This window comes from Ceratina calcarata, unplaced genomic scaffold, assembly GCF_001652005.2.
Source record: "Ceratina calcarata isolate Rehan_Ccalc_2016 unplaced genomic scaffold, ASM165200v1 scaffold124, whole genome shotgun sequence".
In the NCBI taxonomy this organism is placed as follows: Eukaryota; Metazoa; Arthropoda; class Insecta; order Hymenoptera; family Apidae; genus Ceratina; species Ceratina calcarata.
In genome coordinates, this window is record NW_017133406.1 from 414,800 (window position 1) to 439,970 (window position 25,171).

General features: G+C 35.6%; 5 protein-coding genes across 6 annotated transcripts in view; 4 read left to right on the top strand and 1 right to left on the bottom strand.

The window, feature by feature from the left end:
* LOC108626925 (putative odorant receptor 85d) overlaps positions 1 to 734 on the top strand; it is a 6,374-nt gene extending 5,640 nt beyond the window's left edge. Inside the window, exons 8-10 of the mRNA XM_018027881.2 lie at positions 28 to 229; positions 312 to 467; positions 526 to 734. Coding sequence (XP_017883370.2) covers positions 28 to 229; positions 312 to 467; positions 526 to 582 — 415 coding nt within the window. The 3' untranslated portion in view covers positions 583 to 734. The remainder of the gene's footprint in view (positions 1 to 27; positions 230 to 311; positions 468 to 525) is intronic.
* A 1,002-nt stretch (positions 735 to 1,736) lies between these two features.
* On the top strand, positions 1,737 to 7,026 carry LOC108626940 (uncharacterized). Its single transcript, XM_026815383.1, has 10 exons — positions 1,737 to 2,098; positions 2,176 to 2,514; positions 2,657 to 2,858; positions 2,937 to 3,217; positions 4,814 to 5,005; positions 5,169 to 5,558; positions 5,672 to 6,061; positions 6,182 to 6,386; positions 6,708 to 6,863; positions 6,936 to 7,026. The coding sequence occupies exons 1-10, from the start codon at positions 1,737 to 1,739 to the stop codon at positions 6,990 to 6,992; spliced, it is 2,574 nt and encodes an 857-aa protein (XP_026671184.1). The 3' UTR covers positions 6,993 to 7,026.
* LOC108626946 (uncharacterized) lies at positions 6,994 to 12,813 on the top strand. The gene is given in 10 exon segments (XM_018027919.2): positions 6,994 to 8,247; positions 8,306 to 8,644; positions 9,003 to 9,207; positions 9,279 to 9,532; positions 10,878 to 10,945; positions 11,010 to 11,418; positions 11,487 to 11,825; positions 11,895 to 12,099; positions 12,171 to 12,326; positions 12,422 to 12,813. Coding segments are annotated over 10 exon segments (2,409 nt in total). The 5' UTR covers positions 6,994 to 7,891; the 3' UTR covers positions 12,500 to 12,813.
* Positions 12,814 to 12,910: 97 nt separating this feature from the next.
* On the top strand, positions 12,911 to 19,435 carry Tm2 (tropomyosin 2). Of its 2 annotated transcripts, none has more exons than XM_026815368.1 (7): positions 12,911 to 13,005; positions 14,980 to 15,270; positions 15,532 to 15,665; positions 15,745 to 15,933; positions 16,075 to 16,150; positions 16,243 to 16,375; positions 16,899 to 16,997. In XM_026815368.1, exons 2-7 carry the CDS (start codon positions 15,031 to 15,033, stop codon positions 16,979 to 16,981), a joined length of 855 nt encoding a protein of 284 aa, XP_026671169.1. In that variant the 5' UTR covers positions 12,911 to 13,005; positions 14,980 to 15,030; the 3' UTR covers positions 16,982 to 16,997. The 2 variants fall into 2 exon arrangements, with proteins under 2 accessions (XP_026671169.1, XP_017883478.1); XM_018027989.2 differs by lacking the exon at positions 16,899 to 16,997 and adding an exon at positions 19,051 to 19,435 and having other exon boundaries at positions 12,912 to 13,005.
* A 1,441-nt stretch (positions 19,436 to 20,876) lies between these two features.
* ear (ENL/AF9-related super elongation complex transcription factor) overlaps positions 20,877 to 25,171 on the bottom strand; it is a 7,174-nt gene continuing 2,879 nt past the window's right edge. Inside the window, exon 3 of the mRNA XM_018027978.2 lies at positions 20,877 to 25,077. Within this exon, the coding sequence (XP_017883467.1) occupies positions 23,272 to 25,077 (1,806 nt within the window). The 3' untranslated portion in view covers positions 20,877 to 23,271. The remainder of the gene's footprint in view (positions 25,078 to 25,171) is intronic.

Genomic DNA, 25,171 nt, shown 5'->3' on the forward strand with positions numbered 1-25,171 from the left:
TTGTAAAATCTTTTCCTAAATTTACAGATTCGCTAAAATGGTTAATAACGAATTCAAAATAATTGTGTTCTTTCAATTCTTCATAAGTATGTCAGTGCTCTGCTTCAATCTCTATAGAATGACGCAAATCAAAATTGATTCCAAATTCATCGAAACGACTCTTTACTCGATTTGTACCCTGACCCAGATATTTTATTACTGTTGGTATGGCAACGAGGTCAAAATTAAGGTTTAGTAATACAACAGCTTTACGAAACGTTACAGAGAGAGAATATTTTATTAAGTAGTATGGTCAATTATTTTCCATTTAGAGTCTGGAACTTCCTGATATGATATTCAGAAATGACTGGTTGTCATTGAATAACGACGCGAAAAAATCATTCCTAATTGTGATGAGGCGCGCAATGAAACCTGTTGAGTTTACCAGCGTTCACATTGTCTCTGTCAATCTAGATTCCTTCATGGCGGTCAGTAATTTCAATCTGACATTTAAATAATAAACACTAAAACAAATTTTAATTACAGTTATTGAAGACTTCGTATTCTGCATTTAACATGATGCAACAAAACAAGAATTTGTAAAAAAGTGAAGCAAAAGATGTTTTTAATCCTTTAACGACGGTGCTGGCCATATGAAGCACCTGTAAGATCATGTTATTAATCTTCGAACGTTAACCCGGAAATTTAACTATTTAATTATAGTGATTTTCTGCTAGCCGTAACATAAAATTTAAAATATTCCTATTATTTTTTCATTACAATAAACGTAATAAATTTTAGATATACGTAATGCACATTTATTGTACCCTCTTCTTCAATTTAGAAGGGAATCGATCAAAAGTTGATCCAGAAAATCGATCGTTTCTAATTTTTTTATTGCCACAATATTGTACTGCAATATTGAATGCTGTTGAGGAAAGTAAATCTTAAAGCACTCGTTCATGAATACTTCTCTAACTTCTTCGTCAATTTAAATTGATGGACGCATGTTTTGTGATTAATTTATTTCCGTACACTGAACTTCACTGCAATTACACGAGCAAACAAAAGATGAAAAATGGATTAAAAACATATGTACAACAACGAGAATGTTTAACACTTCTTCTTATAGGCACATTTATCAAGGAAATAGTTATCCGTCAGACACACACGTATACACACTGTTCAAATTTAGATTTCGTAGTTTCTATTTCACGCGTGAAACATATCGAACAGTTGTTATTTCAATGACGGATGTTTATATGAAAAGTCGGAACCTCCGAGGTACTCTCTTTGCAACGTCCCATGCACGTTTGAGGGACGAGCTCTTCTACAGGTTTATTAGGAATGCACCCCGTCCTACTGTGTTCAATAATACTGCATTCCGCGAAATGACATTTAATTTGAGCAGAGAAAACTTTACATTATTTGTAGCAGGAAGTCCGCTTTTCTTTTAATGGAACGTAATAAAGGGTTAAAGACAAGCATATGTAAGAAAAAATAATGATAGTTTATAGGTACATTCCGAACTGAAAGGAAACTGACTAAAACTATTTTTTTGCTTATCTGTATATTCGCAACGATTCTTTATAAAGAATAGACGACAGGTATCAATTGCTAAGTGCGTTTTTCATTTGATCCATTCGAGCGAGTGAAATATTTCCAATTTTCTTTTTTTTCTTTAACTGACCAACAATAAAATTTTACTAGAATTATAAATCAGAAGGAATTTATTATCAAAATATAAAATATTTAAGATGTATACATTACAACTGATATTTAAACTTCTTACTCTGACCGGTTTATTAAAACCATCCTCTTGGAAATCATTGTGGAAGAGAGTTTTATACAAAATTTATGCAGGCACATTAAGTGTACTGCTCATCTCTTTGGAAATATTTCTTATTCTCGATCTTTTTATCAACGTGGACGATCAGGATGATCTTGCCGAGAATTTGTACGTGACGTTAACGTTACTCTCCAGTTCTTTAAAAACGATCATGCTGTTAATCTACATAGGAGATATACTGATTTTAATAGACGTTATACAAAAGGAACCTTTTGTACCGCTTAATGATGAAGAGATTAAGATCCGTATGAAATTCGAAGATCAAATCGAGTAAGTTATGCTAAAATAACAAAATATACGTGTTTGAAAGGGTAATGGGGAAAAAACCGGAAATTAATTGCTTAAAGATGGAACTCTATGGCCTACACATTTGCCATGCACTGCTTCGTTAGTCTAATGTGGATAGGTTCGCTTTTTACGGACTTCAGAAATGGAAGATTGAAGTTTCGAGTCTGGCTACCTAAATTCTTGAGCTCGCCACGTTTGTTTGCCGTTATTTTTTTACATCAAATCATAGCCACGACGTTTAGCACGAACATAAATATCATCTGCGATTGCCTGTTCAGCAGCTTGTTGATTCATATTTATTGCCAGCTGGAAATTCTTGGACACCGTATGAGGAATATTATGGTAAACAAGAAGTATTCGGCGAAAGGCTGTGCTTATCATCACGATCAAATATACAAGTTAGTTACAATATACATATTATGTATAAATGATTAATAAGAGTTTCGATAACTGAAATTGTATAAGAGGTGAAGTATTATATTGCGAGAGATTATTGATTTCATAAGATAGATGAAATCATTCTTTTATGAAACCTTTCAGATTCGCAGTGATGGTGAACGATAATTTTAAGACGATAATGTCCATACAATTCATGATAAGTACTGGAACGATGTGCTTTATTCTCTATCGATTATCGCTATGTAGCTTCGGTCCAAAGTTCGTAGAAATCGCTTGTTATTTATTTTGTCTACTCTTACAAATATTCTATTACTGTTGGTTCGGCAACGAAGTCAAACTGAAGGTTTATTTTCATCTCTATTCCATTTATTTATTTTTCTACAATTAAAATATGATTTTATTATATTAATTTATTGTACAGAGCCAGGAGATTGCAGACATGATACTGGAAAACGGTTTAGTGTCATTGGACGAGAAGTCAAAAAAAATACTTTTAGTGATTATGAGACGTACACTGGAACCCATTCGTTTCACTGGTTTTTATATCATTTCCATGAACCTTGATTCTTTTGTGTCAGTCAGTATTCTTAATGTAACCTTAGAAAATCAGCATATAAATAGTACTGGAAGCAACTTCTCAAGCGTTAAAGGTGTAGACGGGATAGAAATGTCATCTCTCTCTCACAGCACTCCTTATTTGCAGTAAAAAACAATTTGACGGACGTGGCTAATCACACGTGACCAAAAACGACAGCATGCAGAAAAACTATATCTCTCTCTTTTTATTCCTCTACACTTTCGACACATATGGAAGCCGCCCCCGATACTATTTGCTCTAAGAATGTAATTTTATTTCTTTCCTTTCTGTGAAAAATAATATTCTTTATTTGCAGTTACTAAGAACTTCCTACTCGGCATACAACTTGCTCCAACAAAACAATGCATAGTGTCCAGAGCGAATAATCTTCTAAGCCAGAAGCTAATTAAAAAGAAGGGGAGAGATAAAAATAATATACATATATAAGATGCATAACATATAACACACACGCATATGTATGACGTACGGATGCTTTTACACGTTTCAATAAATTATTGACAAAAGTAATGGAACTGCTATCTTCAGTTACACACAGTATATTTGAAATGAAAAAATTGATTTATTTAGATATATCATATAATGAAATATAGAAAATTCCGTTATTGTTATTTGCAATTTTCATGTAAAAAATAGACAATATAAAGAATTACGAAAATAATTAATCTTCCAAAGAAAATCGAAAAATATCGATAGACCTATTTGATTAATATAACGTACTATTTGCTATTTTATTTAATTATAGCTATAGAATGTTTTATTTTCTGTTACTTACAAATTCTGAAGGACCCAAATATTGGTCATTCAAATTCCCAGTAGAGTATTGCAACCCTTCCGACTCGTATGACCGATGGCAGCGAACTAAACGCACTTCGTGCTTCCCGGTTTATTGTTTATTAATTTTCGTAAAGGGAGGTAGGTAATATGATCGATGAGTCATTACGTATTTCCATCACAAATTCGACCCTTCCTGCATTCTACCTTCGCTCGATCTACGTTCGAATATTGTTTCGTTGCGGAAGTGGAAAAAATGACATGTTTCATGACAGAGCCGTCGTAGGTAGCGATTTTACGGCGAATAAAATTGACTACTGTCGACTATGAAACTTTACAGTCAAAGGAATTTTGCTACTATGATGTTCTATCTTTATAAATAATTCTGTGTTCGAATTCGACTGCAATCACGTGAGGGTATTAATAATAACTGCATCGCTTGACAAAGGGAAAAGACCGACGATGAAAAAGATTGATAGAAAAGAAGAATTGTTCAATCCAATTCATTGTCAGTTGAGAAATGTTTTTTCATCGTGCAACAGAACGGAGTTTTGATGAAGCTGTAATTGAAGTCCGTGAATGTTATACATTTTTACATACATCTTCTTCCAACTATATTTTCCTTCGACAGGATCCTCGTCCTTTTATTAAACGCTTTGGTGCAATTTTTTTGTAATCTGTTACAAAACTTTTACACTACAGTACTACATAATTGTTTTCCATTTTTAATCAACTGTAAAGGCAGTTTAAACAAAGGAGATGCATAAACTTCCTGTATCATTCGGTCTACTCACCTTCTGCGGATACTGGAGACCATTAAAATGGTCGACTGGTTCCTTTAAATACTGGTTGTACAACATCTACTCGGTGTTTATGATCTCGGCGTTATACTTTTTTACGTTCTGCATTTGCGTCGATTCGTTGATCAGCGAAGATCTCAAAACCATGACCGAGAAATTCTCACTATGCATTTCCGTACTGGGCGTCTGTCTGAAAGTGGCCAATCTTTTTCTTCAAAGAAAAGAAATTATAAATGTGATGAACATGCTGTTGAAAGAGGATTGCCTTCCTAAGGATGAGACGGAGAAGCTTATTCAACGCAAACATGATATACACGCAAGGTTCACTATTCTGATTAAAAATGTTATGTAATATTAATAATTTACAATTTTATAAAATCATCAAAATCAATGTTAAAGAAGAAAATCATTTTATACTTAATATTTTAATATTGTTCATTATCATTGTTTTAATTGTAGATTATTGAGCATATATTGCTTGCAGGAAATTGACGATATACTGTGAGATCCTTAACGAATCAGCCGTGTTCTTCGGAACAGTGGCGCAATTCAATCTGCTCATAGAAACGAGAAGTTTACCATTTTCCGATTGGATGCCGTACGATTTATCATCGCAAGAATCATATTTAATATCGCTGTTATATCAGACGATGAGTTTGATGATCTGCGCGAACACGAGCGTAGCTAACGAGACCCTGATCGCAGGACTGATGATACAAGCCGGGGCGCAATTCGAGATTTTCTGCCATCGTGCCCGGAACTTCGCCGCTTCGATCACGGAAGCAGAAGGAAATAATATGTTTAAACAGCATTTGAAACATAACTATAAGAGAACTCTGGAGAATTTAGTGAAATACCATCTTGAAATTTACAGGTAACAATGTATTATAATTGTTAGATGTTTTTATTTAGGGTAATACTTAATATTTTAATATTGTTCATTATCATTGTTTTAATTGTAGATTATTGAGCATATATTGCTTGCAGGAAATTGACGATATACTGTGAGATCCTTAACGAATCAGCCGTGTTCTTCGGAACAGTGGCGCAATTCAATCTGCTCATAGAAACGAGAAGTTTACCATTTTCCGATTGGATGCCGTACGATTTATCATCGCAAGAATCATATTTAATATCGCTGTTATATCAGACGATGAGTTTGATGATCTGCGCGAACACGAGCGTAGCTAACGAGACCCTGATCGCAGGACTGATGATACAAGCCGGGGCGCAATTCGAGATTTTCTGCCATCGTGCCCGGAACTTCGCCGCTTCGATCACGGAAGCAGAAGGAAATAATATGTTTAAACAGCATTTGAAACATAACTATAAGAGAACTCTGGAGAATTTAGTGAAATACCATCTTGAAATTTACAGGTAACAATGTATTATAATTGTTAGATGTTTTTATTTAGGGTATTTTATATTATATTAATGATTTTTAAATACTTGAAGTCTATTTGTATTGAAATGTTTCTTATTTTCATGGAATTATAGATTTGCCCAAAGAGTGAACATTGTATTCCAGTATATGATTTTTCTCCAGTTCTCTATAAGCTCCACAGTGCTTTGCCTAAGTATTTATAAAATGTCAACAATAGATCCATTCAGCGTAAACTTCATTTGGAGCGCTTTCTATTTGTGTTGCATGCTCATGCAGGTGTATTTATATTGTTGGTTTGGAAACGAGGTGACGTTGAAGGTTGGCAGAGCTTCTTGATCATTGTACTTCTATTTATTAGTACATTAGCAAGGAACTGTTTTGGCAATAAAAATAGTCATTTATCAATCAATTAGTTACACAAATGATTACTATATTCAATTTTATATAAAATTACAACATTTATTTCTGAATTATTAATCATTTATGACTAAGATGATGTACATTATTATAGTACCAGTTAATTTTTGCTTACTCTCAGATAATGAATGAAAACAAAGAGATTTTATTTTTTATTCACATCTCAAGTTGGAGATTATAGCAATTTAAATCATTAGTATATTGCGCCGATAATATTTTTAGAGCAGCAAAGTGGGCGATGCTATTTACGAAATGGATTGGACAACGTTGCCTGTTAACGTAATGAAGGATTTACTGTTGATTATGGTAAGATCTACAAGACCGGTGAAAATGACAAGCGGATACGTACTGACTCTGTCCGTCGAATCTTTCAGAAGTGTTAGTATATTAGGCGTACTTTTTAAATGAATGTTGAAGGTATTAACGACTCCTAATCATTTTGAATTATAGATCATGAAAATAACATATTCGTCCTACAATCTCTTGACAAATACTGCGAGTAAATAAGAAAGTTCATCTGGTGTCGTCCAAAAGATTATCGCTGGTGCAACTATTTTCTTATTTGTATCATTAAAGCATGGAAGCAATATTTGTGTACGAATAACTTCCTTCTTTCATACATTTTATATAAATTGTGAATACCATGTATATGTATGTGTACGTACATTCACCGAAATAGTGAACGAAAATATGTCCAGCTGTCAAGTAATAATCGTGGGCACTATTAAGTTAGAATTAGTTTTCTTAAGATGTATGTACTTTAAATTTACATAAAATTGTTTATAAATGAATTTATTTGTATAGAGACATCGCGTCAATGCTCGTATATACATATGTAGATATATACCGTATTTTGTCGTACTATTTTTATAACTAATGTATTCGTATCATTTTTGTGCATTATCATATTATACTATCATTTTGTTCATTATCATCACGAACACTGTCAGAGAATAAAAAAGAACAGACTTTATCATCACAGAAACGATTGTGTCACTGTTTTCCGACAACAATATTTCTGAATAAGAAATTACGTTGACTATCTGAAGTAACATAAGTAAAAGTAATGAAAGGGGGAAAAAATAGTTTTCATAGGTCTATATCGTGTCTCATCAAAAAGTCATCTTCCTTTAATAATGTCCACCCATGAAGTACTGCATTTTTTCTGCTTGAATTAGCGGTCATTTCGCGATTGGTTGAATTAATGATCAACATGAAAAAACGGGGTGCATTACTAATAAGCTTTATAAGAATCATCCCTCAGATGCGTGGGGAACGTTGTACAGTGAACATCTTTGGCAGCTAGCTTTCCGCATTGACGTGACTTCAAGTTCTTATGCTAAGATACAGAAATTCTAAATTACATTTCACGCATATGAAATCGTTGTTTTGCCGATGAAACAAAGATGAATGTGTCAACGTTTTTTACATTACTCACGTGTACTGGCTGTTGGCGACCACTTACATGGACCACGCCGTTGAAAATAGTAATTTACAACAGTTACTCTGCTTTTATTATACTCTTGTCTATCGCCTTCTTAGTTTCTGGAATCGGCAGTCTCTTCACTGTAGAGAATATAGATGAATTCGTGGAAAATACTTATATATTAACTAGTGTGGCTAGCGGTTGTTGCAAAATGATGAACGTATTGCTCAAGCGTAAAGAAATTATGAACCTGATGAACGCTTTTCTGACGGCACCATGCACTCCATCAAACACTGACGAAGCCGAGATTCAATTAATATGCGACAATCGATTATGGTTAGTATCAAGCAAAATATTGTTTCGTTGCTACTGTCAACGTAAAATATCTTCACAGGAAGACCGCTTTGGGATATACAATAATGGTCCAAACTTCAGTCATCATGACCATTCTCAATTCGTTCATAATCAACTATCAGTATAAGAGATTAACGTACAGAGCCTGGATACCTTACGACTACACGATCTCGGTTGTTTTTCCATTGACTTTTACTTTGCAGCTGCTATGCGTAGTTCTACTCTCCCTGATACACATTGCTGCCGATATTCTATTTGTCGGCCTGTTAATGCAATTGAAATGCCAATTCGATATTCTTCTGTCTCGTCTAAACAACGTAACGTCTAATACGAAAGCTAGCTTACAGAGATTTGTCCGCCACCACAACCGTATTTACCAGTAATTGACTCGGTTAAATCACTCTTGAGTCTGTTTATCGAGAGAAGTTAAGGAATTCGAAGATTCAAAACTTATGGAATTTTATAACATTGTTCGTCATACAATTTCTTTTCATAAAATTGTCATTCTGATGAATACAGAATATTTTTACTCTTACAGGAAACAGTAAGTGAAATAGGGCAGCTTACATACTTAAATAAAAAATATATGTTCTTTTTATTCTCTTCTCTTTATTAATTACAACTAATCCAATTATGCATGCAAAGTTCTATAATCATTTGAACTCCAGTATTTCTTAACTTCTGCTGCGGAAAAGAAAATAGAGAATTTTAATTATATGAAGGTAATTTCATTACAGACTAGCTGATATGATAAATAATACTCTAAACTTAATTATTATTGCTCAATTTTTGGGAAGCTTTATGGTGCTTTGCTTAAGTTTAATACAATTATTGAAGGCAGACATATTCAGCACCGAATTTCTGGCGGCTATATTTTACCTGTCTACGATTCTACTGCAGACTTTTCTTTATTGTTGGTACGGAAATGAAATAAAGCTGAAGGTTCGTTTTCCGAGCTCTCATGCATTTTTACAAATCAAATTTAGTGGCAAAAATTGCAATAATTTTTACAGGGTATGAATTTAGCTGATGAGATCTTTCAAAGTGATTGGACAGAACTAAACGAGGAAGCTAAGACGATACTCTTGATCGCCATGAATCGAACACTCTCCCCCGTAGAATTTGAAAGCGCGCACGTGGTAACAGTAAACGTCAATTTCTTTATGAATGTTAGTAATAATGTACATATTTCCACGCGTTATGTTTTTACTGATACTAAGTTCAAAAGCCGATACAAAATTCATTTTCAACTTGGATTAAAGAAATAGTTAAGGCATGCAAGTGGTTAACAATGTTGTACTAAAAGAATTTTTCTAATTGTCTAATTGCAAGATTATTAATTTTATAAGTTAAATCAGGTATACATATAACGACCGTTATGAAATTTTGTATCGACATTTGTGGATTTTACACATCCTTCCCTGTCTCTGACCAATTAAAAAAATTATAGCAATTATTTTTATTTGTCTGATTGTAGTTGATTAAGAGTTCCTATTCGTTTTACAACGTCTTGCAGAAGTCAAGAAAATAATTACGAACGAACGAGGAAAATGCTAGCATTGGCTTAATTAATTATTGAAGGCAGCTTCTTCATTATAAATAGCTGACATTTACATTTCCATCTTGAAGTAGAAACATTATAGCATTTTAACAATGTTATTACAAATTCGATTGTTCTGTATCTACGATTGTTCAATAAACAGAAGACGCTATTGAACAAGAATGTATATGTATACTTTTGTCATCTAAAGAAGGAATCTATCCATCATGCCATTAGAGAGTTTACAGCAGTGTTGTTGCGATCTCTTTTGTAAGGTGAAAGGGACAACAACCCTGCTATCTTATGAAAGGTCCTATACATATATATTTCGCCCCGACTTAAAGTCGGTGGAAGAGCTTTAGTGTGGTTGTAAAATTCGCCATAAAAATTATTACCTGTACCAATGTCTGCCATCTTGATCTCGCAATAAGTATCGGATACTAATTTTTTTGACGATTTTTATAATGGACAAATGTTACAACCTCGTTAAAACTCTTCCATCGACTTTGAACTAACGATAGTATGTGCCAAACTGGCGTTAAGCTTTGAAGGCTTTTCTCACCTCTTTAACATGAACAATTGTCAATAAGAAAAACACGTGTTAAATATTTTTTGAGATCTATATCTTATGTAAATTTCATCAAAATCAGCGCGTCGTTTCAAGGTTGGATGGGCTCCTTTGTAAGTATGACACAATTTTGTATAATTGTTCTACTCATTATTACAATACCTTGAATACCACAACTGTCTTACTCACACGTGTATAATATCCGAACGAACTAACAAATGTTATTGAAAAAACTGTTCCTCGTATTATATTTTATTTATGATCAACGGATAAAAGTCTGATAAAATATCAAGTTACTTGTTTTCATCGTTCAGGAACTGTACTACTTACTTACTCTGCAGTAATACTGGCGTAAGTAAAAAAAAGAATTTCATTTTGTCGCAGGTCTGTATTACGTATCATAAAAAAATCATTCATATACAACGATATTTGTTTCATAGAGTTGAAGGCAATTTTGCTATTTCAATTATAAGTTATTTAATGATAGGTAATCTACTCGTACAGCGATACGGGGTGCATGACTAATAAGCTTTATAAGAATCATCCCTCAAACGTGTACGAGACATCGGGAAGTGAACATCTTCCATACTATACAGTATTATAAGAGCATTCTACATATATTAAGAAATGTTTAAGTGCGCGGGTTTTTCGTGGTTCAGATCCTAATTGAAAATCTCATTGAAAGGAATATGAGAGTGTCGACATTCTTTACGCTCCTATCGTGTTGTGGGTGTTGGCGACCAATCGCATGGTCATCGACACTAAAGACAGCGATTTACAATACCTATACACTGTTGTTTATACTACTTTCCATTGGCTTCATAGTTACTGCAATTGGCAGCATCTTCAGCGTAGAAAACATCGACGAATTCGCGGAGATTATGTATATATTAATTACCATCTGCGTCGGCTTTTGCAAATCGATCAACGTGCTGCTTTATCGAGAAAAAATTATAGCTATGATGAACGTCTTTTTGGAGGAACCATGCGCTGTCTCGGATATAGAAGAAACGGAAATCCAATTGAAATACGATAATCAAGTGCAGTTAGTACAATCAACACCAGGATCACTTATTCTTTTACTAATATTAATGTGAAAAAATATTTTCACAGGAAAAATGCGCTTCGATATTTGTTACTAATTGAATCTTCGGTTGGCATGACCATTTTGAGCTCGATATTAACGAATTACAAGGATCGTAGACTAACTTATAGAGCTTGGCTGCCTTACAATTATACTTCTGCGATAGTTTTCCCGTTTACGTTCGGTTGTCAGCTGTTATCCGTATCGCTGATGTCGTTCGTGCACGTTGCGACCGATGTCCTATTTTTCGGAGTGCTCATGCAAATCTGTTGCCAATTCGAAATTCTTCTGTTTCGTCTGAACAATGTAGCAACGAATAGCAAGATCGTTTTGCGGAGATTTGTTCGTCATCACAACTGTATTTACCAGTAATTGATTCGGTCAAATCGTTCTTGAATTCACATTAACGGATGTACTAGAATTAGTTTCCGTTGCAGACTAGCAGCGATGATGAACGATGCCCTGAACTTAATGATCTTCTCGCAATTTTTCGGGAGCTTCGTGGTGCTCTGTCTGAGCCTCGTTCAATTACTGAAGGCAGATATTTTGAGCACGGAATTCTTAGCAACGGTATTTTATCTGACTACCATCCTAATGCAGTGTTTCCTTTATTGCTGGTATGGAAACGAAGTGAAACTGAAGGTTCGTCCTTTTAGAAACTTTCATCATTTCTCTTGTAGGTTCAACACCAAAGATTCTAATGGTCATTTCAGAGCGTCGATCTAGCTGACGCGATCTTTCAAATCGATTGGACAGGGTTGAATACAGACGCTAAAAAAATACTTCTAATCACGATGACTCGGACGCTGTCACCTATAGAATTAGACAGTGTGCACGTAATCACAGTGAACATCGACTTCTTCATGAACGTTAGTAACATTGCACTTGTTTCCATACGATTTTCTTTTAATACTGGTTACACGACCAAATGTTTATTGTTTTTATCCGACTGTTTAAATTGTAGTTGCTTAAAAGTTCCTACTCGCTGTACAACGTGCTACAAAACTCTCAAAAATAGGAGCAAAGAATAAACCGTGGTTGAAGCACGGACAATCTCTATCCTGTGCTCTCGTTTCAATTGCCATGTACTAACGACCAACATAGAAAAAATATATGTCATAGTTATTGTTACGTTACTGTTATATGTCGTTATAATAAAACTGATCTAATTACAGCTACTGTGATCCTTCCAGTTGATACACAACGAATAATCGTAGTCAAACCATTGATCGATAAAATCTACATCGATCGTCTGATCGTTAGATGAAAAGCATTCGTTCATGATTTGTAAGTGATACGCATATCCGAGGACCGTTCGATCCAGCCAGTGTCTCCTGATTGGAAGGTGAGAGAAATTTCGTGGACGTGCGTGCAGAAAATAAACGTGCACGGCCCCACCCCCGTAGAACCTTCCGCGGCGATCCATTTTTGGGCTCCCCACCTTCGGGTTCGGCTCCGGCTTGGTTAACACACGTCCTCGTCGAAGAGGAAACTCTCCGAAACACCCTCGGGACACTCGACTCGCGCCACTCTGCTCGCTCGGGTTAGGTAAGTGAAAAATTCACGACGATTCCCTGCCGCGGGTAGCTTTACCTCTATTGTCTAGCTGTTATCAAGATCAACGCTTTGATCAGCGTGCGCGATAAATCGGTGTTCGCGCCGCGAGTGTGAAAGAAAGCAAAGATGTGGATGAACGAGTGCGTGGAATTTTTTACTGGTGTAAAATTGATGAAGAACATCTTGTTCTTCGTCGACGGAGTCCCGCCTGAAGATCGCTTATTGACGTTAACAACGGAGCTGCTTCGTCGACTAACAAGCTCCAGCTTCGATAAAACTCATGTACAAAAGGGTTTGGCTTCCGCGGAGACAATGCTACCTTTCTGGAAGTGGCTTATCGCTAGTGTGCTTTGCCTTCGAGGTTTTACATAATGCTCTGCTTTGACGATGCTCGTAAGTAGCGCTTATCTCCTAACACTACTTACAATTAGTAATAATAGATATAACTTTCGCATACTGAACTTCTCGTTATCAAATCTTAAAATATCGAGTAAAGTGGTATAATAGCATACACTATTGACAATAATAAAAATATTGTGTTTATTCAATTTTCGTCATCAAATCGTTTCGTTTACATGAACTATTTTCTTCTACTGCCAATATGTAAAACTTTTACTTATAAATGATTACCAAAAATTTTTTCTGACAAAAATCATAGCAATGATTTAAATGGTTGCAGAATCATCAACGATATCATGGATGCATTCGCGACACATTAACAGCTGATAATTAACAGCAACACCGCTAACGCTTCAAGAATTTGCTTTCAAGCTCGATGTAACGCAATGTCGTAAGTAGCATTCGCCTAACATTTTCAATACCCCGCTAATCCTCTTCCCGTAATTAAATTTGTCAAATAAGTACTTAACAATGCATGCTTGCGGTTAAATAACTCGAAAAAGCTGATGCTGTTATTGACCATTGAGAATCTGCTTTCTGATGTCATTTTGGCACTCGCGAGTAACCAGATGCCAAAATCTTCCAGATGCTATTAATATCCAGAAACAGTATCGAACAACGTTATGCCATTCAACAAGTAAACGATTAATATAATTTACGAATTTAATCAACCGGGAACATTCATTGTCTTCCCGTAGCATTATATTGTTTGCATTCAGTCATGAATATTCTTAACCCATTAATATTTCGTTAACGAATTATAATCTTCTTACAACACAAATAATTTGCGTATTCGCGGCTGAAAGCTGAGAAATCACAGCATCGTCTTATCATTTTGAATAAATAGAAAAGAATGACGATGAACCGAATGAAGAAGGCAAATATTCTTGACAAATCCTGAGAATCTGTAAACGCGGGATCGCGATGGCGACGATGATTTCGTAAATGCTATTAATACGCGGCAGTTAGATCGAATGTCGGTCGTCGGTGGCGGCCAAGTAAAGTCCGTTCTTCTGGGTTACGCGGCGTGCTTTTTGGCTTCCTAGCCCCGCGGCCTCTCGACGTTCGGCCGCCGCGCCGTACCGCGCATATTTATAGAGCCTGCCTATGGGTGCTATTTCCGTAGACGCAACGATCTGCCCCTTTCCACGTCCCCGCGAAGCCGAATGACGGTATCGCAGAACTCGCGAGGATCGAAAAATATGCATCGCGCTTTATCCAACTCCTCCTTGCGGTTTCGACCGCGCGCTGGCTCATCTATTTTCAGGGTTAAAACGATGACGACTCGCGTATGCTTTACATTTTACACACAAACGATGCCCTCATTTATGTTAAACTATTACTGTGTACTCAAACCTCAGATTCCACAATGGTCAATATCTACTAAATAAATCCAATTGTTTGAGAAATATTATTATACTGTATTAAACTAGTAACGTCATGAACAGCAAGCTTACGATGGTTTTAAATCATCACATATCCTAAGCATCTAACGCTTCTAATCAAGGCAACCACTCCTTGTCGGATGTGTAATCGCTCAATAAAAGGAAACATGGCCGATTTCAGCGAACTCAACAGTTTCTTGAACGAAGCCAGTAAGAGAAAAAGGTCGTCATCATGGACGCGATCAAGAAGAAGATGCAAGCGATGAAGCTTGAGAAGGATAACGCGATGGATAAAGCCGACGCCTGCGAAGGGCAGGCGAAGGACGCTAACATGCGCGCGGACAAGGTCCTTGAAGAAGTCAGCGACTTGCAGAAGAAACTCAATCAGGTGGAGAGCGATCTTTCATCCAACAAACAGGCCCTGGAACAAGCGAACAAAGACCTCGAAGAGAAGGAGAAGGCTCTAACCAACGTAAGATTTCTCGATGCAATTAGAAAAAAATACGTTCCAGCTGTTCAGTTGGAACGCATCCAAGCCAATTTTTCACCAGCGATGTTTTATTTATATTTATACCGCGGTTAGCTCGTTTTAAGACCTGACTCATCGTTAATTTTACAATTATTACAGCATCTCGTGACCTAAAAAAAATCGCCCCGTTCTACTCCCCTTGTTTCAATCTTTTTGTTCGAAGAGACGAGGGTCAGTATGTCATCCGGAGCTTTTTAATTTCAGGCCGAGTCCGAGGTCGCCGCATTGAACCGGAAAGTTCAACTGATTGAGGAGGACTTGGAGAGATCTGAAGAGCGATTGAACACCGCTACCGCTAAGTTGGCAGAAGCTTCTCAGGCTGCTGATGAATCGAGCCGGTACATATTGAAGAAAAATCAATTGTGAAGTTACATATTCTCACACTGGATAAAATTATATTGATGAACGTAATTACAGTATGTGCAAAGTATTAGAAAACCGTGCACAGCAGGATGAGGAGAGAATGGATCAGTTAACGAATCAACTGAAAGAAGCACGTTTACTCGCTGAGGACGCTGATGGAAAATCGGACGAGGTATCGCGAAAGCTGGCCTTCGTTGAAGACGAGCTGGAAGTTGCAGAAGATCGAGTCAAGTCTGGTGAAGCGTAAGTTACTACGATAATCGCGGTTTGGTCCAAATATAGTAATCTGTAATTTTAGTGCATTTCTACTCAATATGATAAACTGATGATTTCAAAATAATATTTAATTGCTATTACAACGATGAATCTCTCTCATTATTTCAGTAAGATCATGGAGCTTGAAGAGGAACTTAAAGTTGTCGGTAACAGCTTGAAATCTTTGGAAGTCTCAGAAGAAAAGGTGAATTAATCGTATTCATTATCACTCTAAAATAAAGTTTGATTAACGAATGTGGCTTTCACATTTAACTTTATCGTTTTTCGTTCATTTAGGCTAATCAAAGAGTCGAGGAATTCAAGCGCCAACTCAAAACCTTGACAGTGAAACTAAAGGAAGCCGAAGCCCGCGCCGAATTCGCTGAGAAAACTGTCAAGAAACTTCAAAAGGAGGTCGACAGGCTCGAAGGTCAGTCTTCAATCCTACTTTTCTATCTTTTTTTTTAATTGTTATTTACACATCCGAGCAGTGCCATTTCACGAATTAAGGATGAGTATAATTTGCCTTCTATTTTTATTTTTCATATTACGTATTTGTTACTACAGAATGTTCTCAGAGTTCTTTGCACCGAATTTAGACAGCTAACGTAATCTGGCAAAATGACAACATTTCCGTTCTTCGATTTCGCAGTATACAAATTCTATATGCGTGTTCAATTCACTAGCTACCGTCGTCGTTAAAAATATTTCATGAAATGCTGCATATAAAAAAAATTAATTTCGCCTAAAAATTTGGCTAAATTGACATTTAGTTAAACCAAGCAACATCTCTGTGTTGAGGGCATTTAATAGAGTAAATTAAGTAAAATAAAAATATCAATTTTTCACTCGTTTTATGATTACAGAGATTGAGAAGGTAGTGTTTGTTACTAAATATCCGCGTTAATGAGCGACACTTCTTGATTGTGCAACACAACTAATTTTCTTTACAGACGTATTGCACCAGCAGAAGGAGAAACGCAAAACGATTTGCGAAGAATTGGACAAGACATTCTCTGAGCTTTCTGGCTACTAAAAAAAAAAAAAATCTCTCTCATTATTTCAGTAAGATCATGGAGCTTGAAGAGGAACTTAAAGTTGTCGGTAACAGCTTGAAATCTTTGGAAGTCTCAGAAGAAAAGGTGAATTAATCGTATTCATTATCACTCTAAAATAAAGTTTGATTAACGAATGTGGCTTTCACATTTAACTTTATCGTTTTTCGTTCATTTAGGCTAATCAAAGAGTCGAGGAATTCAAGCGCCAACTCAAAACCTTGACAGTGAAACTAAAGGAAGCCGAAGCCCGCGCCGAATTCGCTGAGAAAACTGTCAAGAAACTTCAAAAGGAGGTCGACAGGCTCGAAGGTCAGTCTTCAATCCTACTTTTCTATCTTTTTTTTTAATTGTTATTTACACATCCGAGCAGTGCCATTTCACGAATTAAGGATGAGTATAATTTGCCTTCTATTTTTATTTTTCATATTACGTATTTGTTACTACAGAATGTTCTCAGAGTTCTTTGCACCGAATTTAGACAGCTAACGTAATCTGGCAAAATGACAACATTTCCGTTCTTCGATTTCGCAGTATACAAATTCTATATGCGTGTTCAATTCACTAGCTACCGTCGTCGTTAAAAATATTTCATGAAATGCTGCATATAAAAAAAATTAATTTCGCCTAAAAATTTGGCTAAATTGACATTTAGTTAAACCAAGCAACATCTCTGTGTTGAGGGCATTTAATAGAGTAAATTAAGTAAAATAAAAATATCAATTTTTCACTCGTTTTATGATTACAGAGATTGAGAAGGTAGTGTTTGTTACTAAATATCCGCGTTAATGAGCGACACTTCTTGATTGTGCAACACAACTAATTTTCTTTACAGACGTATTGCACCAGCAGAAGGAGAAACGCAAAACGATTTGCGAAGAATTGGACAAGACATTCTCTGAGCTTTCTGGCTACTAAAAAAAAAAAAAGATATCTCATACTCGTTTCAAATGTTTTTCGTTTATTCCACTACACGGAACATATTTATCCGTTTCTATCACGTTATCTCGTTTATACCGAAAATACTTTTTCGCTTTAGCTATTATTCTTCTATTCCGCTGTAATAGCTTTTAAAATTGAGTCCATCTTTCGTTACCGTTTTAACAAACATTTTTTTCACAAGATAGAATACCAGAAGAAAGATAAAAAGGCGTTATATGTTCTGCTTTTTTCTTGTGTGGTTCACGCTTACGTATATCATTGTTTATCGATCATCGTTCATCTTCAAGATTACTTTCGTTCAATTTAGTTCTCTTATTGTTCATGTTTTGTTCGTACTTCGTCCGATGGGAATGCTTCGCTTGATCTTTTTTTTTTAAGAACTATTTAATTAGTATGTCGTTCATTGGGCATTGTCCTTTAATATACGCGTACAAGAACACACGAGCACACAAGGCGCTTAACAGAATAAAGTTTAAAAAACAGACAAAGCTTCGCACATTTATATGGGCCATCGTACGTCATGTGCATTTGCCGAATCCCCGCGCAAAATTGTTTTGTCTTACACTCGTGCAAAGGTATACTATACCTCACGATTCTCGCATGCATCGAATGAACATGTATTAACGCTTTTGTTTAACGTTCGCTTCCACACATGCTTTTAGTATAAAATTTTGTCTCCATATAAACGTACAAACACACAGACACACTATGTTGTGTGACGTTTACACACAGATTTTTAGGGCTATAAGTGTGCTTTTTTTTTAGGACGAGTGCCAGTATGCCAGAATACATAATTTTACCTAATGATTTTTTTTTTCTAGCCTAGGTTTTTAGCATCCTTTCCATAGCGAACAAGCGACGATGTCGATGTCCACATTAATTCTAAACCGTGACTTAGGTTCATTAAAATAAGTAGTATATCGATCCGTGTTTGCTTGATAAACAGGAAAACTCGTTGATACCATTCTCGAACGAATGATGTATCTGTTTATCGGGCAAACACATTGTAAACCGAGTAGAAATTGCGTAGGAACATTATTGATTAGACATATAGCCGTGTAAAATAGAAAAGAGAACAGGGACTCAACTGGTTTCCATACTTTTCCAGACGAATTGGGCATCAACAAGGACAGATACAAGTCACTCGCCGACGAGATGGACTCCACGTTCGCTGAACTGGCGGGATACTAAGATATTTCGTTCTTTTATGCTTCCTACATTAATTCATGCGTGGGAATGAACGGTTCCGCACGATGGGCTTTAAAATATTATTACCTACAACTACCGTCGTTGCACGATCAGCGAGAGAAGCTTGGGCCAAAGATTGTCTCTGCCGAGGATCGGATATTATTTATCTAATTATGCGACGTTACCGCGACGAAGATGGTCATTGTATGGAGATATCCGTAAGGAAATTTATTCTGTTACACTGTTGTACAAAATATTACACAAGACCCAATAAACTGCTGTAATATGGTATACGTTACTAATTACGAAAGGCTTTTGATAGATCCTGTGATTGGAAAAATACTCTTGCCTTCCTTTAACGATGATTTATTATTTATCGTCTCATTATAATTCTCTATGCAATATGTATAGGTATGTACGCATGTTTAGGTCTTTTCAGTAGCAGGAAACGAGTACAAAAAAATTAAATAATTATAAAATGGAATAAACAAGAAATGCTGGTGTTCCTTATTTACGTGTATATTAATATACGCATTACTCGTGTTCTTCTTCTTTTCTTCTTCTCAATGCAAAAAGTATCGTGACGTATTTTGTTTTTAATAGAGGCACATGTATATAAGATATTTATTAGTCACCAAAGGTACTTATTAAATGTACATTGAACGTAGAAATGTACACCGAATGGCATATCAATTTAGGAGTGCTATCTTGTACTATATCCTGATAGGATAAGATTAATTCTACGCACGATTCTCTGCTATCTACAATTTTCATTTCTTGATCGCCGAGAGACTTCGGTTTGCGCAATTGTGCATCGTCCTGACATAATATTAATCTACTTAAAAAAACATCATTCAAGGCTCAAGACCATTTTATCATGATCAATATACATATGTACTTATGTATACATAATATACGCACCAATTTGAACACGTACGAACATACCCATCAAAATTGATTAATTAAACTCGTGCAGGCGAAAAATAAAAATGACTTCGGTTTCGAAACATGATTAAATATCTACAAAACAAATAATAATAATAAAAGCATACACACTTAAAATGCAAACATTCTGTATATGTATACATATGTATTATGTACAAACATGAGCGAGAACTCGACGTTCGGGACGGGGCGAGTCGCGTTACGAGAGTTTCTTATAGTACGGGATTGCCGAGATTCCAGAAAATATCTTTATTCCCTAAAATAATTAAATTCTCGAGAGTTGCAATATTTCTAAGAAGTTACGAAAACTATAAAATGACGATAGGTAGACAGCACCTTTACATACAAAAGCCGAAATAAAATCTCATATTAATAACATACTTCTTTATTACATTTGTACCACATTCTACCTATCATATTTTTATAATTTTCGAAATTATATCAAAGTGGAGTTGTTGAGGATCTCAAAAGTCTCGGGAATTCCAATGTTCTTGGAAAACTGGATCCGACCCGACCCGATATTTTCGAGTTCTTGCACACCTCTATGTATGCACTTATACTGAGACAAAAAAAACAATAAAAAAACAACTGATTCGACAATACAACCGTTCAACCAAAGGATCACTTTTTCTGTAATCTCGTAGCTAACTCACGCGTCGTATAATGTATTCACAAAATGACAAAGTTCAGTATATACATATTATGGCATGCGAACAGACCATTCGAACAACTCTCTTTGAAATCTTATTGATCAGGAGTGGAATACACTAATGCAACAGGAAATTTGAATTTAACTCTCAATATTCGACAAATCATACTATATTCTGATAGGTAACCGATTTCAAATTAATTTACTAACTGGTGACAGTGTATGAGTGTAAATGACAATTCCGTTGATTTAAATCTAATAACAGAGTATATAGTACAAATATTATCCTGCAGATACTTAATATGTAATGCCCTTGTTCAAATAGAATTCCTTTGATTTCTAATACCAGCAGTACACTCTCATCAAGATGTCTCGCCTTCGCTGAACATTTCGTCGAGACTTTTACTGAAACGTATCATGCTACATGCTTATCTTACCAACAATTCGGAGCCGAGCAATGATCAGATGAGACAAGGCAACATAAGACAAGACGAGCGCGATGCAAATACACTCTCACCTTGCCTAGACGAGAGTCTAATGCTGACATAATATACCATTCAGCAGATTCAATTCCAATGAAACAAGTAAATATCATAGATTAATTGTCAAAAATTTAAATGCGAATTAGAAACAAATCCACTGAATTTGTTTTAATTTCGACTATGCGGTTATTCTTGATTTCCCCATCATTATCTTCCGTTTTTACTAACCCAAAAATGTTGTGAGTACACTTTTAACAACACGTTTTCCATATAAACACAAAAATATTATACTTCTACAAGTACGATTTCGATTAAACAACTTCTGGTGATCATTACATGTTCTCCTTACCGATTTCAAGATCATCGAAATTGGTGCGCTGCTTTTTTATAAATAATTATCATGCGTATTGATTACATTTTTTAGAATATTTCGGAAACCAAGTCCAAGCAGTGAGTACGTACAAAAATTGTTCAACATCACACTACAAAATCACGCAAGTATAATCGTCTCAATAATTACCCAACTTTCTCATTCGATCGACATTCAGGGCTTCTCTGGTTCCCTCTAATACAATAAATAACATACTGCAAAAAAACTATACAAAGTACCACGGTATTTATCTAATATGCAATCTCCATTATTTATAACAGTATTAAAAAACATTAGACACTATTTGGTGTATCAATTGCACGCAAAATCATGACCACTCAATGATACTTTGCGATAGTGAAACGAACAATAGCATATGATCAAAGCAAATTTAGATTTGTCACTTCGGATGTGGATGTCGGATGATTTATCTAGACAATTCAGTAAAGTACCATCTTAGATCTTTGTCCGATGGTCACTTTTGATAAAAAGCAGATAAAAATATTTTCACATTTTTCACCGTGAATGAATCATCCGTATAGACATATTGATAGCGAGTACGTATTCCGTATGTCCTGAACAAGACAAAAACAATGACAGTTACCTATTTATGTGCTGTATTCGCGAAACGAAATATTAATTTACATTCCAGTTAAAACGATAAACATTCACGTTTATACAAAATTATTGAGAATGAACATTCGTGGCTAAGAATCTGACAAACTATTTTCTGTTCATGACATATTAATATTACTCGCTCTTTTCAAACTTATACTAATGCGGGCTAATACTTGCAAAGTGGTTTACATAAGTGATTAGATAAAAATTTGCGCCGATTGTACTACTAAATATTTAGGAGGTTGCAGAAACTCGTTAAAATTCTATACCGAATACATCCAATAGATAAAAATGATCGTTTCGTTTGCTTGCAGTCACGTCCGTCACGTCGTGTAGGTCGTGCATGAAAGTATTAATAAATACAATGGATGTCTCCGGTTCTGGCATATGAACCCGTAGGTCAAATCCTTTGCGAGATATCAAGAATATATCTATGTTACAAAGTGATGCGATGCACAAAATCTTTGAACAATCTGGACTATTATAAAAGTCAATAACTTTCTTCATATTCATGATTAAAAAGAATGTATTTCACGTCTATATAACGTGAATAAATGCATTGTAGATTATATTCCAATGTTCCCAGAGAAACAGTTAAACCTTTATGTTAAATAATGACAACATAAAATTCCCAATCTATACTTTATACAGATTATACATTAAATATGTACAAAATAATGTAAAAATAACAAGTGCTGGAAATATGTAAAAATCTATGAAAATAACGTGATCTTGTGATTAATGAGGGATAGATGTTCTCATGTCTTGCAGCGATTTTTGATCGAAATTTTTGTTGTGCATAATTTATGCATTGTTATGCGGTAGAATTGAATATGAACAATCATTAAATTAAAACAAACATATCTATACGAACACTCAAGTTATTTGTCCAGATAAAAATGGATTCTTCTTCTCTTACAGAGAAAATTAATACCTAAAAGAGTTTCTTAGGACTTTATGTATGTACAAATTACTTGTTTGAAAGAATCTCTCTTGTAAGCTCATATAACTTAATGACTTAATATACATAGAATATTAATATGTTATAAAGAATATTCTGACCTAAACTATAGACGGTCACGATGCAAAGAATTGTTGCAAACGCTGTACCGTTCTACGATCTAAAGCACACAGATCAAAGTCAAACGTCTTTTTCGTGATCTCGTATTGACCAGTTTCCGCAATTACCTGAACAACTCTTTGTAATTCCTCGTTATCTTGCAAAGTCATTATTTTTTGCTGCAAGTCTTTCAACTGTGACACGTAATCTTCCGAAAACACTGGCGGTTCTCCCATATCGGAATCAACTAAAGTACTATTCGTTGAATCGGGGGCCACTTGTTCTGCTTCCACTTCTACATTCTTTTCAATGATTTGTCCCTCCTTGACACTACGTTCCTCCTTCACATGAACCATTTCCTGGTCCACTACGACTGGCGATTGACTCGACGACACAGGTTCTAAAGTAGGAGATGTTGAATGACCTCTATCCTTTTCCCTTTTGATCGCTGGCTCATCGTCAAGTTTACTATCACTTTTTCGTTTCCTCTTCCGCGTCTCCTTTTCCTCCCCTTTACTTCCCTTAGGTTTCTCCCTTTTAATTCGTTCTACTTTCTCCTTCTTGATGTCCATCATTGGCATTGCAGGCGAAAGTGGTTTAGCCATTTCTGTAGGCGGTGTAGATACTGTCAAATTCTCTGTTTCTTTCTTAATAGTAGGCACTAATTTTGATTCCGAGTAAGAATCTTCATCTACGGATGGCGCTGAATCACTACTGTCTCTTTCCGGAATTTCTGCCAAGAGAGCTGAGAGAGGATTAGCTACAGAAGCATTAGGCACGTTATTTTGTTTATCCACTGACGATTTTATCCTTTCTCGTTTCTCCTTTCTCTCCCTATCTTTGCTACTATCTCGCTTGTCCTTTTTATCCCTTTTCTTGTGCTTGTGCTTCTGCCTGTCTTTCTCAGTTTTGCCGTCCTTCGTTTTATCAGTTTTCTCAGTCTTTTCCGATTTTTCAATTTTCAACAATTTGTCATCCTTTGGTTTCTCACTTTCTTTTTGAGGTTTTGGTGACTTTCTTCCATCTTTCGTAGATTTGTACTCTTGATTCTTCTCTTTCTCTGCTCTCTCTGATTTCTCCGGCTTGTCATTTTTCTTTTCAGTAACTTTCATCGGTTCTTTCGAACTAGACTGTTCTCCATCCTTATATTTATCTTTCCGCTCTTTATCCCGATCTTCCTTGTGCTTCTTCTTATCTTTCTTCTTCTCACTTTTTGAAGAGTCGGCAATATTCTTCGAGCTATCTTTAACTTTCTCCTTACTCTTCTCTTTCTCCTTTTCTGCGGGTACTTTCTTCAGTTCTTTATCTTTAGGCTTTGGGGAAGCTGATCTTTTTGGAGGGGGAAGAGGACTAGGAGGTTTCTTTACTGGTATGGCTGGAGGTGACAAAGGTCTCTTATTCGAAGGGCTAGAATGGCTTCTATTTCCCGGACTCGGAGGCCTTTTTGATTTCTCTTTACTTCGAGTTTTATCTTTCGATTGATCTTTAATTTTCTTATCCTTTTTATCATCTAGCTTTTCCTTTTTACCATCCTTGTGAGGGCTATCTTTAAGTTTTGCTTTATCCACCTTATCAGACTTTTCTGTGGTAACTGATGACTTAGAAGCAGATGATCTTTCAGGCTGTGTAAGCTTTTTGGTGTCTTGGGAAACCTTCGTAGGTTTCAACGGTGTTCCAAATAATTCAGCAAAGGAATTTGAAGTTTTCGATTCTACATTTTTGTGCCTTTTTGAATCACTCCCACTCAACTTTGGTTTGCTAACCATAGTTGGGGTTTTTGTCTCACTCTTCTCAGATGAATATTCGGACGTCGATACAGGAATCTAAACATATATTATTCACCATATATTATTAACGTGTGTAATAGTATGAGGAACTAGCATAATCGCGTGATTTAAGTATCTCTTTGAAAATATA

What these genes read in the sequence shown, in the direction of transcription:
- LOC108626940 (XM_026815383.1), top strand. Translation starts at nt 1,737, where the DNA reads ATGTATACATTACAACTGATATTTAAACTTCTTACTCTGACCGGTTTA. An exon ending in TACCATCTTGAAATTTACAG is followed by an intron (nt 5,559 to 5,671) that starts GTAACAATGTAT and finishes TATTGCTTGCAG; the next exon opens with GAAATTGACGATATACTGTG. An exon ending in TACCATCTTGAAATTTACAG is followed by an intron (nt 6,062 to 6,181) that starts GTAACAATGTAT and finishes ATGGAATTATAG; the next exon opens with ATTTGCCCAAAGAGTGAACA.
- Tm2 (XM_026815368.1), top strand. Translation starts at nt 15,031, where the DNA reads ATGGACGCGATCAAGAAGAAGATGCAAGCGATGAAGCTTGAGAAGGAT. An exon ending in CGAGTCAAGTCTGGTGAAGC is followed by an intron (nt 15,934 to 16,074) that starts GTAAGTTACTAC and finishes TCATTATTTCAG; the next exon opens with TAAGATCATGGAGCTTGAAG. An exon ending in GGAGGTCGACAGGCTCGAAG is followed by an intron (nt 16,376 to 16,898) that starts GTCAGTCTTCAA and finishes TTTTCTTTACAG; the next exon opens with ACGTATTGCACCAGCAGAAG.